We start from the raw sequence: 18,708 nt of genomic DNA on the forward strand, positions 1-18,708 counted from the left end.
AGGGAACACAAGCAGGGGGAGTGGGAGAGGAAGAAGCAGGCTCATAGCGGAGGAGCCTGATGTGGGGCTCGATCCCACAACGCCGGGATCACGCCCTGAGCCGAAGGCAGACGCTTAACCGCTGTGCCACCCAGGTGCCCCCCATTTCCTTTCTTCTTTGTTCTACCAGCTAGTAGTATATATCACTAAACAATATACTGTTTTATTTTTGAAAAACTGAGTAGCAAGCACAAATCTAATACTGCCACTATTAGCTAAAGAACCCACAAGATAGTATGAACAGGGTCTCTGTATCAAAGTCTGGCTGTAGCTTGCCTGAGCACTGGAAAGAGCCCTTTCCAACATGTTAGTGGGTAAAGCCATAAACAAATACTGGAAAAGAGGGTTCATCACAATCAGAGCATCTGACAACCTAGAGTGGATCAGGTACTAGAAGTCTGAGAGAAATACAACCAAAGTAAATAGGCTGCTGTATACATTTTGCTTCTAAACTTACGATGAACTACCTCTAATTCTCACAGGTCAAAAAAGAACATTTCTGTGAAATGGAACGAGTATCCTTAGTTGAATCAAGTAGCAAGGCATAAATGTAATAGTAGGAACCTCACTAGCACACAGGTACTATACAGTGGCAGAGTGTAGATAAGAATTTAAATCAGGGAAAAAGAAACAGGGAGCTGCTATTCGATGGGTATGAAGTTTCAGTTATGCAAGATGGGTAAATTCTAGAGGTCTGCTGTACAACACTGTGCCTTATTACAGTAACAATACGGTATTACTAACTTAATACTGCAACTTAATAACAATACTGTATTGTGCACTTCAACATTTGTTAAGAGGGTAGATCTCATGTTAAATGTTCTTACCACAGAAAATAAAAAATAAATTTTGGGGTCAGACCTACTCTCGCATTCTGTCCCCTAGTTAGAAGAGGAAACATGCCAGCAGGGATCTTAGCAGTGACAACCCTCAATCTGTCACGGGAAATTACTACTACTAGTGTGGACTGACTACCCATTGTTATACATATGTTGCACATCTGACAACTTGGAAACTTCATGTACCATCCTCCTATGAATTCCCTTTAACTCTTTCCAGTATCAGAATTTCTATTTCCTGTAGCCCTTGTATTCCTCTTCATCAGTTTACTTTCTCATTCTGGTGAAGCATACCCTTTAGTTGCTTCACGAGAAAGAGTACATCAAAGGCCAACTTTCTGATATCATGAAAAATGTCTTAATGATCCTCAGACTTGATTGTTGGTTTGACTAAAAACAGAATTCTAGGCTGGAAATAATTTTAACAATCTTCAAAGTACAACTGTATCATCTTATTTCTAGTGTTGCTGTTTAAAGAGATGTCCAAGTAATTCTAATTTATAATTCAGCATATGTATCTTTTTTCCCTGAACAATTAGAAGCATATAGAAGCTTCTCTTTGTGCCCAGTGTTCTGAAATATCATAGTGATGTATCTTGGAGTAGGTTTATTTTCATCTCATGTCCTAAGCATTTGATGGGTAATTTTATTCTGGCAACTCATGTCCTTCAGTTCTGGGAAATTATCTTGAATTATTCAGTGACGATTTTTTCCCTTGCTATTTTCGTTGTTCGCTCTTTCTTTCTGGACCTCTTGACTGGTTCTCTAATAGTCTATCCTTATTTTACACTTCTGTATCTTTTTGCTCTACCTTTTGGGAGATTCCTTCAACTTTGTTCTTCAATCCTTCCATGAAGGTCTTTGTCTATCATGCCTTGAATTTCTGGAAGCTCTGATTCGTTATAGCACCCTGTTCTTGTCTAATGGATTCTAGATCTTCAACTGGGGAAATTCATAATATGAATATTTCTCATGAAGCAACCAGTTGTTTACTTCTTTTTTTGTAAGTTTTCTTCCTTCTGAATAATCTGTTTCCTTCAAGGACTTTTTTTCTTCCTGATTGTGTTAGAATCTAGCTTCCATGTTAAATGTTTTCCTTCTTTGTTTAATTCTTCTATCTATCCATCATTATATGTGATAGACTAAAAAGTAGATGGCACAATCAAAGAGCATGCATAAGTGGGCCTTGATGACTAGGCTTCACAGTAGGTAACCTGAGTGTACTATGTGTACATTTCTGTTCTTCCTGTTCTTTGTAGCTTACTGTCTTTTAAATCAGTCAATCAATCAATAACCTTTAATGCAGTTTTAGTGGGGTTTCAGAAAGAGACAAAGTGGTATCCAAGCGAAATTTACCATCTAAACCTGCAAATTCTGACTTCATATCATCTTCTAAGCATTTTATGTTATTTCTTCTTCTGTCCTTAAATTTCAAATTAAAGTATAATTTAAATATCTTATATCTGGCATTACCTAATCCTTATAAACTATATTCATTAATTATTTCTATATAACAGTTACCAGGATTTTTCTGGGTGTATAGACAATTCCTCACCTTTCTCGTACTGATTTTCCACAGATAAAGCAAGTCCATTTTCTCTTTCCACCATGGGTACATTCTATATGGCGTTTCAAATTTCCAGTGTCATTAAACTGGCGACCACATATATCACACGGAAAAGGACCTAAAAAGGAAAGAAGAGTGTATATTCAAAGTTTAAAGAATAGATACTAAGTTAAATTTAATAGGTGTGTTATGAATGTATATCTACCACTGTAAGTACATATATTATAACACAATGCAGTAATTCATTTATAGTATTCTCTTCTCTTCTAGATTGTTTATTCCTATTAGGCAAGTTACAATCATCCCTAAGTGTCTAGGGCTGAGTTTAGGGTGTGGCATCTAATATAATAAATGCTATATAATCTAATGACCAGTTCTAATGGAACTGAAATGGCCAGTACCTAGTTTGAAATCAGAATGGAACAAAGCAAAAAATGTTATATACCAGATTTTGGGGAAAAGAAGGTACTGAGAAACTTTGGAAGAATAAACGAAGGACTTCAGAGAGTTTATAAACTGGAAATGAACTATTGTTCCTCAAAACTACAAATTTTTAATGATGTTGCCTAGACTGAAAATACTGTAGACTCTACTGTGAATTCTAATGAGAAATTAATCATAATAGAATAATGGAAAGAAAATGACATTGGGACACTGAAATTCAGAAGCATATCTATAAGCAGAATTTTTCAGTAGCCACAGTAGTTTTGAGGGAGTTTCAACATGTTTTTGAGAGATGACCTCAAAATGTATTATCTTTAACATATTCTCATTTAAAATCTCTAATATTTCATCTTCCATGAGATCTGAGCCTTTTATTCATTTATTAATCAATGCAACAAGTATTTATTGATTCTTAATTCATATCTAGCACTGGGTTAAGTAAAGTAATGCTATGGAAAACCCCTCCACCTCCTCTTACATTCCTCTCCCCCCAAAAAACTCCAAGAAGTTGGAAAAAAAGAGATTCCGCATTTACACAGTTAAACAGATGAAGCAAATAAAAGTGAAAAGCTCCAAGATGAGTATATTATGGCAAATGTATGTTAGGCAAAGAGTGAAATAACCGTATCTATTCCTAAAGGCTCCAGCTGGGTGAAGAAAGAAAGGAGCATTCTCTTTCATGTTCAGTTACTTACCAGTTCTTCAAAGGAAATGCCTATGTTTTCCCCCCTATATTAGATACCCAGTTTTGTATGCAGCTAAACCTCCCTGAACTTGTATTTATGAAGCTATGCTGGGAAGTTACAAAAGCAGTTCTCATGCCAACTCTCTAAATAGGATAAAATTAGAAGATCGGACTTTAAAGCCAACTATGATTTTTATACTTATATGCAGAGATTAATTATCTCCCTGATTTTGAACAATAAATTTTTATTAATATAGTTTAAAACTACAGTGGTTTTCGTCAGCCATATGATATTATTGGTTCAGATTGTGCCTAAAAAGCTTCTGCTTTTAAGCCCATCTATAAATAGAGGAGTTTGGATTCTGTACCATTTTACAGTTCTGCAATCCCCAACGACTAAAAGTCAGATAATTCCCATGTTTACGACTTTGTATTTACTCTTAATTAATTTGAACTTAATTTGTTTTAACCTTTTCTATAGCACAAAGGTTTTTTTTACATTTTTATTTCCTGCCATATCAATTACCCCTGCCAGCTTTATGTCATCTATAAATTTCATAAGAATGAAGTATATATTTTTATCTAAGTTGTCAATAAAAACATTGACTAGGACAGGAAAAAGGCTGAGAAGGCAGCTATGCTCACCACTATACCACCAATGCTGCAGAGCAAATAGCCTCCACTTTGGATGACAGTAATTCCCTATCAGTATTAATTGTCATAAATGTACCTAATTGTACTACCATCTAGCACACAAGTTTCCACCATGGCCATAAGCATTAGAGGATTCGTCAAATACAATACTGAATTCCCCATACACTAGGTTTATTTCATTCCCTGGAAAATGAGTTTTTTCCAAAATACCTTCTTCAAGCATAGACCTATCCAACGATCAACCGTGAATAAATACAGTTTATGACCACAGACACATCTGCCACCAAAACAGAAAATAAACATATTTACTCATCTGCAGGAACAGCAGCAAATCCAGTGTTCCTCCCAATTTCTCTGACTTCCTTCTCCTAAGTGGTTCAACAGCAGCAGACTCCTCCAGCATGATGTGATAATCAAAATTGCTATGACTGGAGTGCCTGGGTGGCTCAGTCGGTTGAGCATCCAACTCTTGTTTTTGCCTCAGGTCGCGATCTCAGGCTTGTGAGATCAAGCCCCACGTCGGGCTCTGTGCTCAGCACAGAGTCTGCTTAGTATTCTCTCCTTCACCTTCTGCCCCTCCCCACCAAATAAAAAAATAAAATCTTAAAAAAAATTTTTTAAAAAAATTATTGCTATGACTGCTCTTAGAAAAAGTAATTTGCTTACCCAGATGGAACTTTTCTTGATGCTTTAACCGTGCAAATCGTGACTTGAAATGTTCTTCGCAATAGGTACACTTAAAAGGCTTATCTTGAGAATGTAAAATCATATGTTCCTCCAAGTGTGGTCTTCGAGTAAAAGATTTCTTACAAATCTAAAAGAAAATGTACACAAAACGTAAGGGAACCTGAATTAAATATTAAAATACCAAGCTCATGATATGAATAAACATAAATCAAGAGAAATTTCTCCCAACAGAAAAGTTACCAAAAGTATAATCAAATTCTCGTTGTGCAGAAAAAAATGCCTTAGAGAAATTATAGTATGAAATTATTTTAAATTTGTACTAAAGGCAGCTGAATTTCAACGCCTTACATTTCTAATAGGCTAATTTCTAGGATTACACAGTAATCTTAGTACCTTAATTCTAGTCAACATTTCTAAAATCCATTAAATTTATATTTTAAATCACTTATATGTCATGAATAAAATGTTTTATTATTGTTGCCATATATTTAATTAGAAACAGGAATAAGAAACCACAGAAAAATAATTTTAGAATTTATCTTTTGAAGTGGTCAAGAGAAAGAGATATAGGTTTTTAAAGAAATCTGGAAGACATGAGATTTAAAAAGGTGGAGGTCAATGTAGGTTCTTCATTGTAACAGACATACCACTTTGGGGGGATGATGATAATGGGGGCAACTATGCATTTGTGGAGGCAGGGGGTTATGAGAAATCACTATACTTTCCTCAAAAATTATGCTATAAAACTTAAACTGCTCTAAAAAAATAAAGTCTTAACTTTTTTTATTATAAAAGGGGAGGGAGAAGGGGCTGCTATAACGACGATGATGACAACAACAACAAAACAATAATATATCATGTACTATACACCAGGCACAATGCTAAATAATTCATGGTTTATTTTACTTAATTCTCACAATAATCCTATGAGGTAGTTATATTTATTATCATTTTACAGCTGAGGATGATGAAGCTTAGTAAGGAGAAGAAAGCGACTTAGGTAGATCCAAATAGTTAATAATTAACCTCAATCCCTAGAAGCTGAAATCACAGAAATGGTGACAATTTTGCTGTATACATAAACTGAAGCCCTATAAGTAAGAAGACAAATGATGGCCTGTGACTCCTTCAAACAATAGTTACCTATATAATGAAAAAGTACTTTAGGGGATGTGGCAGGATATCTAAAAATTCTTTGCTATTACTGGAAAAACAGAAACTAGTCCCCATCCCCTTAAATCTGACCTGGCTGTAGTGACTCGCTTGAAAAACAGAATGTGTTGAAATTGATGCTGTCTGATTTCTGAAGCTAGGCCATAAAAAGTCTGATAGTTTTGGGATGTGTGGGTGGCTCAGTTGGTTACGGATCTGACTCTTGATTTCAGCTCAGGCTGTGATCGTGGGTCGTGGGATTGAGCCCCATGTTGGGCTCAATGCTTGGTGGGGAGTCTGTTTGAGATTCTCTCCCTCTCCCTCTATTCCTTCCCCCTTCTTGCGTGTGATCTTTCTCTAAAAATAAATAAATTTTTAAAAAATAAAAGTCTGATAGCTTTTACTTAGGCTTCTTGGAGCTTAGCTACCATGGTAGAAAGAAGATTAAGTAGCTTCATGAAGAGACTTTTGTGGAGAAGTATCAAGGTCCCTAGCCAACTGTCCTCGCTGAGCTCCTTGTTGTCAGCCAACATGAAATTCCAGCTGTGTGAGTGAGCCACTTGGAAGTGGCTCCAAACCAAACCAGACCACCTATATCAGGTGAAAACAACTGAGTGGCTTCAGATGACGCCATGTGGAACAGAATCACTTAGCAAAGCTGTGCTCCAAATTTAGATTACTGACCCACAAAATGGTGGGATATAATAAAACGGTTGTTAAAGACCACTAAGTTTTAAGACAGATAACCAGAAGTGGAGGGAAAATTCTAACACTTTAACTCCTACTTATACAGTAATGTCAGTTTACATACACAACTATAAGCACATGGTATGGTACTTACATTAAAAATAAAAACTAAGATTTCCATTAGGTCCACCATCTAAAAACTAACCTCTATGGGGCTAAATTTACATATATTAGGATAACTTTGTATAGAAGAAAGATTCTAAAAGTGAGATAAGCTAGGTTTATATTACTTTAAAATCTAACTACTTTCCCCAAAGGTAATATTACATTTATTTTGGTTTTCTACTACAAATTAAAAGCTCTTACATCACATTTCCAACTTTCACTCTTGGTCTTCTTAATGGAAATAAATTCTTGTGCATTTTCAGGATGAAATCTGTAAGAAAAAACAGAGTATTAGGAAAAGACTGTATTAGTTAAGTCTATATTCCATATGATCTGTTGACAGTGATTGTAAGAATCAGGCACTGATTCCTTTCATAGAGACACAAGCACATGTAAATACCTTAAGAATATAGGTATTGTTAACATTTAAAAATGTATATGTCTAAATTTATGCAGAAATAGTCAAAGAGAAGTCTAATATTTCAAATACATTCAGGAACCTAGCTATTCACAGATAATCTTCAAGGTAATTCACTTGATTTTTTTTTTGATCCAAATTTCAGTAAATTTCCTTTCTTAAAATTAAATATTCAATACTGTACTAAACATGCTTTCTCTCACAAATTTTTATATACTAAAGACAAAACTGAGAATGAGAAATAAGTTTCCTAAAGTTCTAAAACCATGTATTTGGAAAATAAACTTGCCAAAACCCAAAATAAAAAACAGGATAACCAAAATGCTGTCTTACTTCTATACTTCTCACTTCAACATCAAAAAACTTCATCTCAAGAGCATTAATAAAAAACAAACTAACATTTGCTGTTCTTAATAAATTTGTAATCAAATATATTTGCACTCAAAATGGTTTGCAAAATATTAAGCAAAGAAAGAATCGGAGACAAGCACTCCATAGATGTTTTTAGCTTACTCCATATTTAAATTAGAAGACACAATAAAGTATATTATGGAAGCAAGATAATACTTGCCTCTTAACATGCTTGGCTAAAGTCTTCTTGCTTGCATGAAGTTTATTACAGTAAGGGCACTTGTGCTCCTTCTTATGAAATTCTGTTTCATTACTGTGCTTCTTTCTGTGAACAGTTAGGTTAGACTTTGTCGAATAGCGCTGGTGACAAATATCACACTCAAAGGGCTTCTCACCTGTGTGAACACGTGTGTGGCTCTCATATTTCCCTACAAAAAGAGATAAATTAAAATTAAATTCAGTACATTTAGTACGCAGTGACTGAAATTTGACAGTGGAATAAAAATCTCATGATTAATAACATTTAATACACACACCCCCACACAAAAATAGAATAAAGTTTACCTAAATATTTATGTCTGATAAACTTCAAGACTTACTACTTTGATCTCACTGCTTTCCTTGAAAAGTTGGGTCATTAAAAAAAAAATTATTCATGTTTACACATTTTAAAAATCAAGACGTTGGGTAAATTTGCTTAAAATTCCATTGGCAAATTCTCTGAACTTAAAAAAACTTTAAAGTGTATTTTTTAATTTAACATTGATCTTCATCAAAAGTCCTAGTCATCACTTAAGATTTACTTGAATTGAAAGAAATTTTCAGATTTGACAGTCCTTTTAAAAATACCCTAAAAAGGCAAAATAATATACTTCTGTATTTTCTGATATAGGAAGTTTTATCTATCTTCCCACAGAAAGTAATCTGGAAATGGTACCACATATCTAGAATACTCAACAAAACCTATACTTCACTACAGCATATTCATGTAAGATCTATCCAACTTATAAGACATTGGAAAACAAGTAAATCACCTGCACTTGATGCATGCTTAATAAGCTAAACTGCTAAGCCAACATATACGGGCAGTATCAAAGAAAGCACGAAAAGGAAAATATGAACTGGTATAATGCTTTGACACCCAGAGTCATACTAAGTGAAATTTGTATTATAATCTGAATGCATATCTAAATTCTGTACAAATGTTACAGGTTTCTCCAGCAGGGGGAAAAAAAAAAAATCAAGAAATTTTAACATGAACTTTCCAGGGAAAAAAGTTACAATAAAAAATGAAATAAAAAAATATATATTTGGCTTAATTTTTATTTATTTTCCTATTTGTACTAAAATTTTTTCACATCATTATTTAGAATGGAAATTTCTAAAGTCCAGAGACAGAACAGCATCACAGGTAAGGGCACAGACCCTGGGTCCATGCACCTAGATATAAATGCCAGCTCTTAAAGTAACAGGCTATGGGACCTTGGACAAATAACCTTTCTATGCCTAAAATCTTTCTCAAGTGAAAATATGAAATGAAAATATTTACCTCATAGGACTGTCATAGGAATACATGAATCAATACACATTAAAGCACCCCTAACAGTGTCTGACACATGATAAACTATCAATTAATGTTTGCTAGTATTACTCTGGAATCAAAGCTGTGAATGTGCACGGCTAGCAGCTTAAAGCAGAAATTTCAACGAAGGATACTTTTGAGCAAAAAGCAGTAAAATAAGAAAAAATACTATTGGTAACAGCAGTTTTCCATCAAAAACTTAGCTTTGCTCTGAAAAATAAATGTATAAATTTTTCTGCAGGCCAAAGCTAACGTAGAAGTGTAGCAGCATTTCAGTCATATATTTAGAAAAAATTATCTATGTATCATGGAAATTAGAAAAAACCCAAAATATTCCAAACCACTAAAGAAAAAAGATAATCGTAATTTTTTTCTACTTAGTAAAATAAATGAGTTCACCAATCTATTACATATATCTACACATGATTAAATTTAATAAACGTGGTATGTTACCTAAAAATTAATCCCACTGCACTTACATAAAGAATAACCCAGGAAAGGGAACCAAAATATTTACCTTAAGGGAAGGGGAAGGCTGACAATTACAGGCAAAGAAAAACAGAAATATGATGAAAAATCCACTAGATATTTATGTATAGACCACACAGATGATGCAAGTTGATGCATTATTTACATACATATAGTCAGAAAACTCAATGGTCACCTGTTAAATTAGCTGTGTGATCTTAATTAAGCTAATAATTTAACCTCTCTGAGTTTATTAATACTGCATGGGGTTGTGAGAAGTACACAAGTTAATATACACATTCTAGCACTTAGGAAGCACTAATAAATATTACTCATTTATTACTTTTATTATGTGGTTATTAGTCACAGTGCAGACATATAGGTATACTTCAAATATAAATATGGACATAGCTGATTTATGAATATACATTATAGTAGATCAAAGTGGAGTTTCAGCTCTCTGAGAACACTGTAAGAACTTCACTTTTGCCCTCTGCCATTGTTAAAATGGCCTAGTATCTCTGTCCTCTCTTTGCCACTGCTGGGGCATACTCTCCATTTACACATGCATACACATACCCTACCACCACCACTTCCTTTGCTGTGTTCAAGGGATGAGATTTAATACTGGAATTTATTGAGAGAAAGGTGTTCTTGTGTGTCCCAAAGTGAAATCTGAAACATCACAAATAAGTAGGTTCTACAGAACAAGACTTGAGCCATGTTATGGTTTAAATCAGTGTTTTACAAACTAAAGGTCATTAGCGTTCATGAAATAAATTCCTTAGGTTGTAACTAGAATTGGGGGGAAGAAAAGAATAGAGTAGAAAATACCAGAGTATATTTACATTAGTTTTGTGCAATTTTTTGCTTCAATTTATGTATGAGCACAAGTGTAAATATGTATATTATATAATAAAATACGCATCTCTGACCTTGAACTATCCAAAACATTGATTTATATTACTTTTTGCAGGGTATAACCAGACCATTACTGTTATAATATCTTTAGAAAAATATTTTCTGAGTTGATCTTATTTTTTTCTATTATTACAATATTGCATGCATGCATTAGATTCCCTAACCTTTATTACCATCAATTAGATATAAAGCACAGAATCCAAACATTATCAATATGTACTAAAACCCCACAATTTTAATTTAGAAGACTGAGGTCATTGCATGGAATTAAAAGTTTTCCTTGATTGTGAAGGTTTTCACATTTCATTTTTATTAACCTTACTTTTCAAATTATGTAAGTGACACATACTTGTGGTAAAAAAAAAAAAGTGTAAACAAATCAAGAGTATGTAGTGTGATTTTTAAATGATTAACTTATCAGTATTTTTTTTTAGAATAGGCCCACTCTTAGCTGGGCATTAACTGTTCATGTTTAGTTAAAAGAGAACCAACCATCTAATGCTTAAATCCCACTTTTATACACACTTAAACAAAAAGAGCAACTTTTTCACCAAATTTTGCATTTCTTATGAAAATGCCTTTGCTGAAAAGATGTTAATCATTAGTAGCATTTTCCCTTTAATTAAATTCTTTTTTGCCTGCAAATACAAATTAAGTTACATGTAGTTGAATAGTAAAACCATCAAAATAACAGTTAAATTAAAAATCAAAAGCACTTTTAAACATTAAACTTCCATTCCCCTACAGACAAATAGACTTAAGATTTAACCAAGAAAAAATTTTTAACAAGTCAAAATTAAAACAAAATTAATTTAAATAAATTCAGCAGAGTCCAAAGAGACCAGTGAAAATACATAAATTTGAACAATTCATTATGACATTAAGAATCTCTCAAGTGAAAAAACTTTTTTAAGTTATTAATTCAATTTTATGCACACAAGCATTGCAAGGCCAGTTATCTCTACGGATTTGATTTTCTGAACAATAGAAGAGACACAACTTCTGTGGAAACACTGAACTCTTAAGAGTCAGGTAGATCTCCAGGGGCCAGTGGGGAAAAATTTTAATCTCTAAAGAAATTCCATGTTTAAAAAAACTAGTAGCAGTGTGGGAGGTACTCAGCATAAATATACAGTTAACATCTACATCTGCTGCTTCTTTTTTTATGGGATGAGAGAGGATTCAACAAAAAATCAAAATGTGCATTTCAAATAAATTTTCAAAAAAAATAGTATTCCTTCAGAGAATAATGTACTATGTCCAACCATTCTTGATTACCAAAAGAAAATGCACCATATTAACAAATTTCATCCACAGAATTTTTCTGAGATAAATCCCAATATGAATTGTGTCCCAAACTAAAGAAATTTTCACATGAAAAAACTTGACCTTGTGCTTAAAAATTTACTATTCCCTCATACGGGTTATGCAAAATTACCATTGTCAGATTCCACAAGCAGCTTTTACAAAGAGAAACATTGCCAAATTAGCTCATTATATATCTGATATTGCTAAATCTTCTATTATTCCTTGAATTTATTCATATGGCATACTCTAAAGAATACTTAACTAAAATACTTAACCTTAAGAATTGTGTCACTGTTATAACTCTTCTCTATTAGGAACAAAGTGGAATCTCTGTCAGGTTGGTCTAGAGAGTCACATTTTTTAAAAAGCTATAAAGCATTTTCTACCTCTAGAAGAGATTATAAATTTAATCCAAGGAAAGATTTTGGTTCCCAGTAGGAACAATAAAAAAGATAAACTACCCAAATTTTCTCTCTCATCCCATCTGTCATCTTTTCCCTATTTTTGCCTTTTCACCCACTAGGTTTTTTCACCCACTTTAACCTTAAGGGGGAAAGGTCAAAGGACTCTTTTTGCATGAGAATACACTGAGAGGAAGACAGCTGGTAGCCTAAGGAAAAATATAACTGGATCAGGAATCCCACTCCAAGCAACTATTAAACACATCAGAAAGGATAAAAGAGTCAAAGTAAGGGAATCAAATTAGTCAACTACATATTGTGGAGCTAATGGTTCCAGCAGGTCTCACAGCTTATTCATTAATTCTCATGACCTACTCCAAGACAACAAAGTTAGAAGCTTATGAAGAAGCCCAACTGGCTTCTTACAAGTCCAAAGTTAAGTCAGACACCAACCTTTCAATTTAGTTCACCCAAATAGGAGCTTACTGAAAACTTGCTATTAGAAATGACCTAGGGTATCAACAAAGGACAGTAACCAAAAGATACAAAATTTTCAGGCTTAAAATCTAATGAGAAATCATGATAGGAATATGAATCATATGATAGGAATATGAATCATATGATAGGAATATGAATGCTATAAGGCCTATTGGAAAATGGTCCTTGAACTGTTTTTTTTTTTTGTTTTGTTTTGTTTTAAGAATAAACAGGATTTCTGATGGAGATGAGAAAGGAGGACCTTTAAGGAACAGAGGTCTTCTCCTTCCACACATTTACATTCTATCCATCACCCAGTCCACCAGTCTATATGCAATGCAACTCTCTGATCTACCCTCTTTCCAAAGCCCATTCTCAACAGTACTCATCTAACTAGTCCAAGCCTACAATATATACTTCTGGTCCTTTCCAATTTCATTCTCTATGCTGAAGCCAGCATGACCTTCATAAAACTTCAATAGGCTGTCGTTTCCTCTGTCAAAGCTTTTTCAAGTTTCTATCACTCACTGGATAAAATCTAAACTTTCTATATAGCATAAAAACCATGCAAAATTTGACCTCTGCTTCTGTGCCAATCTTCATCTTATCACTTTCATTATATCTCCTTGCCCATCTTGAAATCACCCACCCATCAGCAATTTCCAGAACACAACATACCTCGATGTCTTTGCACATGTTGGTCTTTTGCCATGTAAATTCTTCCTTATTCTTTAGTTCTCAGTTCTAATGCTACCTGCTCTATGAAATCTTTACTGATTCCTTTAGTCCTTTGTACTTTTCCCGGTAAGATTATCTTTACTGCAATATGATTGTGTTTTTGCATGGACTCATTAAACTTTAACATTCTTGAGAACACAGATGATATAACTTTCTATCTGTTTATTAGTATTAGAGATAATAACTATATTAGATTAATTAACAATAAGAGCAGCTAGTATTCCTTGAACACCTAAATTTCATACAGTATTTTGAATGATTCACAAGACTATCCCATTTAATTCTCCTAATAACCTCCACGAGAAGGTACTATTAGCATTATATTAACATCATCCCACTCTACGTATGAGGAAACAAAAATACAGACAGGTTAAGTCACCTGCCCAAGACCTGGATTCAAAAATGCAGGTGGTCTGACATCACTCTAGCTCATGCTCTTTTAATGAATATGATATAATCTCAATCTTCCTCTTTCTCTCTCAGTCCTGAGGGAAAGCAAGCAGCCCCGTGTGAGACTTAAGCAAAAGAAATGGGTGGATAAAAGGAGTAAAACGTCCAATGCATTCAGAAAGGTAGGCTGCAGGTAAGTCTACAATGTGGCCTATTGATTCTCACAAGTATTTGGGCTGCCCTCGGTTAAAAAAGCTGCAAACTCCTTCTGCTTAGTGTATCAGGAACTTAATCTTGTTTTCCTAAATTGTGTTTTCCTAAATTGTGTACAAAGAACTGTAGTGTTTTTTTTGGACATTAAAAGAAGTACCACAAAAGTGTCTTACGATAAAATTATTTGAGGAAATGCCAGACTAAATGAAATTACCGAGTTTCTTTACTAGAGAATTTGACAGAGTAATTACAGACTATGAATTATAGTATACAGTTTTCCAATCTTACTTGAACATAGAACTCTTCTCTCTTAAAGTATCTCACAGCCCTAAGGTTCAATAGGACAGTTCAGAAATCTAAGTGTTGGGCCTACAATGCCATCTGTGACCTGACCCCTGTTCACTCATCTCAAGTCAAATTGGTCAAATTAAAGGAGAACAGAAGAGGAATGTACTGAGAATATAAAGTCGAAGAAGTAGAATCTATTGAAAACATAACGTGCTCTCAGGTATCCGAATTCAAAAATATAAACAGCACTTGTTTATAGCTCTACGAGAGATAGAGCATTTATCCAGCCTGAGTTTAGCAAGTTCCTATGCTCTTCCAATTGAGTTATTCATGAAAAGTTATTTTATTCATGTTTGTACAGAGTCTCAAACAGTAAAAATAGTGACTAGTAATTATTAAATTGGATTGTCAAAAATATTTTGATTTGGACATTCAAAGGCATAATAAAAAGCAAAAAGAGGATACCACTTATGCTATAGTGTGTACTGTCCCATATTTTGAGAGCAAATGATTACTAATACTTATAAAATCAATTTCCACCTAAACCAATAATATAAGTAACTCAACACTGCAAAATGCATGGCGATATATTAAACTGCATAAATAATATTACAAGGTCAAACTGCACTTAAATGTTCCTTTTTACATTATATGTGGTGGAATATATTTCACAATTTCATAACTTTGATTTATATAGAAATAGCTTAATTGCTGCAATTTAAAAGTTCACAGCAGAACAGTCCGTGTAAAACACCTCCAAAAATTATTTGACTAGCAAATATTAGACCTCCTGAAATTACATGTTCACTGACATATTTTTAACTTAAGGTTATAGACCACATTTCCTGCATATAGTTTTCAAAAATAGGAAAAGTTGATTTATTAGTTATTATAATAATCAAAGACTACTACTAATCAAGACATTTCCTAAAGTCTCTACCTACAGAATAAATTATATCCAGTTCAGTTTTATTCTTAACTACAAGCCTAAACTGAAACATTCCAATTCTAAACAGTACTAGAAACTACAGAAATGTCTATTTCTAACACAGATATAGCCATGTTCAAGGGGAAATAGTATACAAATTATTAAACTGAATATTATAATGTAATTCAATTTTCTATGACTCAAAAATAGCACTTTTCTATGAAATTAAATCAACATATATATCAAAGCACTACATTCATAATTATTAAGTCTGGAGTTTTTTCATAGCAAACATCTGAACTAATGATCTGTCATCTGTTAATAGGACATGAGGTAGGGAAAATAAAAGCTAATAAAAATAGTTAAATTCCTGAATCGAAACTAATTTAAAATAACGGGATAAAATATGTATTGACTATCAAATACCCACCCTAAATAAGTATTCCTTTCAAAAGTTACCTTCAAAGTTTAGTTTTTCATTATCACCTTTAAAATATCAGAAAAAGTTAAGTTATTAGAGACAGAAAACAAGCTTTCTTTTCTTACCTATGCGGTCAAATGTTTTATCACATTTAGGACACTGCAATATTTTTTTGTTACTGTTCTGAATGACTACAGGAGTTAACCCCTCATGAATATTTCCTACGGAATCACCAGCCTCAGGTTCCTCTTCTGCATCATTATGATCTTTTTCACTTTGTTCTTCAATGTCAGAGTATTCATCTGACATTTCCTCCTCTAGTTCATCTTCTTCAGCATTATATTCACTTCCAGGGTCCTCAGAATCATTTCTGTCTGACTTTTCCTTATCAAAATTTTCTTGATTCAAATTGTCTGACCCATCACCACTTTCTTGTTCATCATCACTGGTGTCATCAAACTTAACAGGGCACTTCCGATTTCTTTTCGATCTTCTTGTAGAAAAACTTCTCTCCAGCATTTTTAACCCATGTTTTTTCCCTAATAAAAGGGACCTATGGGTTTTGGCCAAATGATTCTCTAAAGACTTTTTGTAACAAAAATGTCTACTACAGAATTTACACTGATGATTATTTGATAGTCTTCCAGCTAATTCACTTAGTGTTTCTTCTGGTGATGACTTTTCAGCCAGCTCAGACTGAAAAGTGGCAACATTTTCATTATTTAGCAACTTAACTGCATCTATAATGTCCAGAAATTTTGCTGCCTCTAAAACAAGAGGTATTTCATATTTGTACACAAAAAATTCTGATGTGTAAAGAAATTCAAGCAAATGCTGAAAAACTGAGTGTGTTACGTGATCCAGGGTGACAACATCAGTGCTTGGATTTTTGCTCAAACACGCATGAAAATAACTACTGCCAACAGCAACAACAACTTTATGTGCACTAAATTCTTTTCCTTCTACTATGATAAGTAAGTCACAGAAAGATGGTTGCTTTTGCCTATCATCATTTAAATACTTCAGCAAATTCTTGTTATACTGCAAAGAACTCAAAAGTTTTCTCTGATCTGGAGAGGGAGGAAGTTCCTGGTAACAGTGAAGAGCTTCAGGAGTTGGTCTTTCTGTGGAATGAGTATAGGTTACTTCGTCACACTCCACTGCAACATTGCCTTCTGAAGAATCTTTATGATAGCCTAGATGGATCTTCTCGTCAAGATTTGAAGTAACCTTTCTCCTTTTCTTCATTGCAGTACAACAGTTTCAGAACAAGAAACTTCATAAGTGTCTTAAAGGATTTATTTTAAAAAACAAAAAACAAAAAACTAGATTGTCTTGGTTAACAGCTTCTGGAGGGGCGTGCCCGAGGGTTTCATGGTCTGCAAAAGAGTAAGAACCACGTAAAAAAAACTCCATGGCAAAGCAATCCTAAATTATTCACGGCATTCATCTACTAATCCTTTCTAAATCAGAACTGAATTATGATAAACTCACACCTTCTACTCATTCGTGGCTAAGATTTTAGGGTGGAGAACAAGGAGGGCCGGGTTATAAAAGACAGCCAACAAAAGAATAAATTTATAGGAAGCCGAGCACACCTTTCAGGCCTGATTCACGAACGGGGTGGGAAAAAGGAGGGCAAAAAAAAGGGAGGGATCCCTCCAAGATCACCGAGGGTGCAGGTTGCGGCGCGCTACATTCATGGTTTAGAGGCGCTGGGTTGGTGACAATAAGGCCGTCGCGGCCGCGAAATCCATGTCTCTCCATTATATGCCTTTTCCCAGGGCGGACAAGGCACACCTCCTCAGGGACAGAGAGCGTCCCACGGCCAAAACCACCCCGCAGGAGACGGCCCCAGGAGGGGCGCAGAGCAGGAGGAGTAGAGTCAACCACAGGGACGACTGAAGGAAGCAGAAGAGCCTTCGCAGGCCCTGCCCAGGCGGAGACTGCGCTCGCCGACGCGAACCCGCTACCCTTCCCACCCCAGTTTCCCTGGGCAAACGCCCCACAGATCCATTACCGGGAACCCAGGGCTCCCCCGCTGGCTCCCAGCCGCTGAGCTCCACTCTCGGCGCGCTCGCTCCAGCGCCTACCCACTTCCGGGTTCAGCCCCCCACCTCACCCTCCCTCCTTCTGCTCCTTCCCCTCCCAGAGCCTCGCCGCCTCCACAGCCACGGAACACGTCAACCGCGCGCAGCCTCCCAGCCTCCCGGAGAGACCAGCGCGCGGCCCTACGCCGACCACTGCGCATGTGCGCGCACCCGTCTTTGCGCATGCTCTGTAAATTCTCCTTGCTCCCTAGGGGACCCTAGCTACGCCCCAAATCCGTTACTCCGGGTTTTCGCGGTGGTTTGGTGGCCTACTGTGATTGAACCAGACGGAGCTTTGCAGGAAGCCTTGCTGGGAATGGCGGGGGGTGGGGTGGGGAGACTGATGAGTTTAGTAGAAACAGGCAGAGGCACGATAGCGAACGGATTTCATCCTCGCTGATAGATTTAATAGTTTGTGATCGACCACGCAGCAACGGATAGAAGCCAGTCTTAGCAAACACACGGCATCTAAAGAACGGACATTGATGTCCTTTCGGGTTTTTTCTGCTTTAAATGGCTAACGTGGTTGCTGCTAAAATTATTTTTTAACTTCTTAATGTACACAGAAAAACATTGGAAAATGTACATGTTAGTGTACAGCTGTTGATACAGGAAAGGCAGCAAAAACAACAACAACAAAAAAGAAAAATCCACAAGAACAACTTTTGAAGCCCGGTACCTAAGATTTTGCATTTCTAACAGAGTCCCAAGGGATGCTGATGTTGCTGGTCTAAGGACCACATTTGTAGTAGCAATGGCCTAGATCAGGTGATTTTACAGAAGCAAGGAAAAAAA

At 35.2% G+C, this 18,708-nt stretch overlaps 1 protein-coding gene across 1 annotated transcript in view; it reads right to left on the reverse strand.

The window, feature by feature from the left end:
* ZBTB41 (zinc finger and BTB domain containing 41) overlaps positions 1-18,045 on the reverse strand; it is a 47,054-nt gene extending 29,009 nt beyond the window's left edge. Inside the window, exons 1-6 of the mRNA XM_008685084.2 lie at positions 17,844-18,045; positions 15,949-17,202; positions 7,909-8,116; positions 7,121-7,190; positions 4,895-5,042; positions 2,434-2,563 (exon numbers count right to left, since the gene is read on the reverse strand). Of these exons, the coding sequence (XP_008683306.1) occupies positions 2,434-2,563; positions 4,895-5,042; positions 7,121-7,190; positions 7,909-8,116; positions 15,949-17,071 (1,679 nt within the window). The 5' untranslated portion in view covers positions 17,072-17,202; positions 17,844-18,045. The remainder of the gene's footprint in view (positions 1-2,433; positions 2,564-4,894; positions 5,043-7,120; positions 7,191-7,908; positions 8,117-15,948; positions 17,203-17,843) is intronic.
* Positions 18,046-18,708: the final 663 nt, after the last annotated feature.

This window comes from Ursus maritimus, unplaced genomic scaffold (assembly GCF_017311325.1).
Source record: "Ursus maritimus isolate PB19 unplaced genomic scaffold, ASM1731132v1 scaffold_2, whole genome shotgun sequence".
In the NCBI taxonomy this organism is placed as follows: domain Eukaryota; kingdom Metazoa; phylum Chordata; class Mammalia; order Carnivora; family Ursidae; genus Ursus; species Ursus maritimus.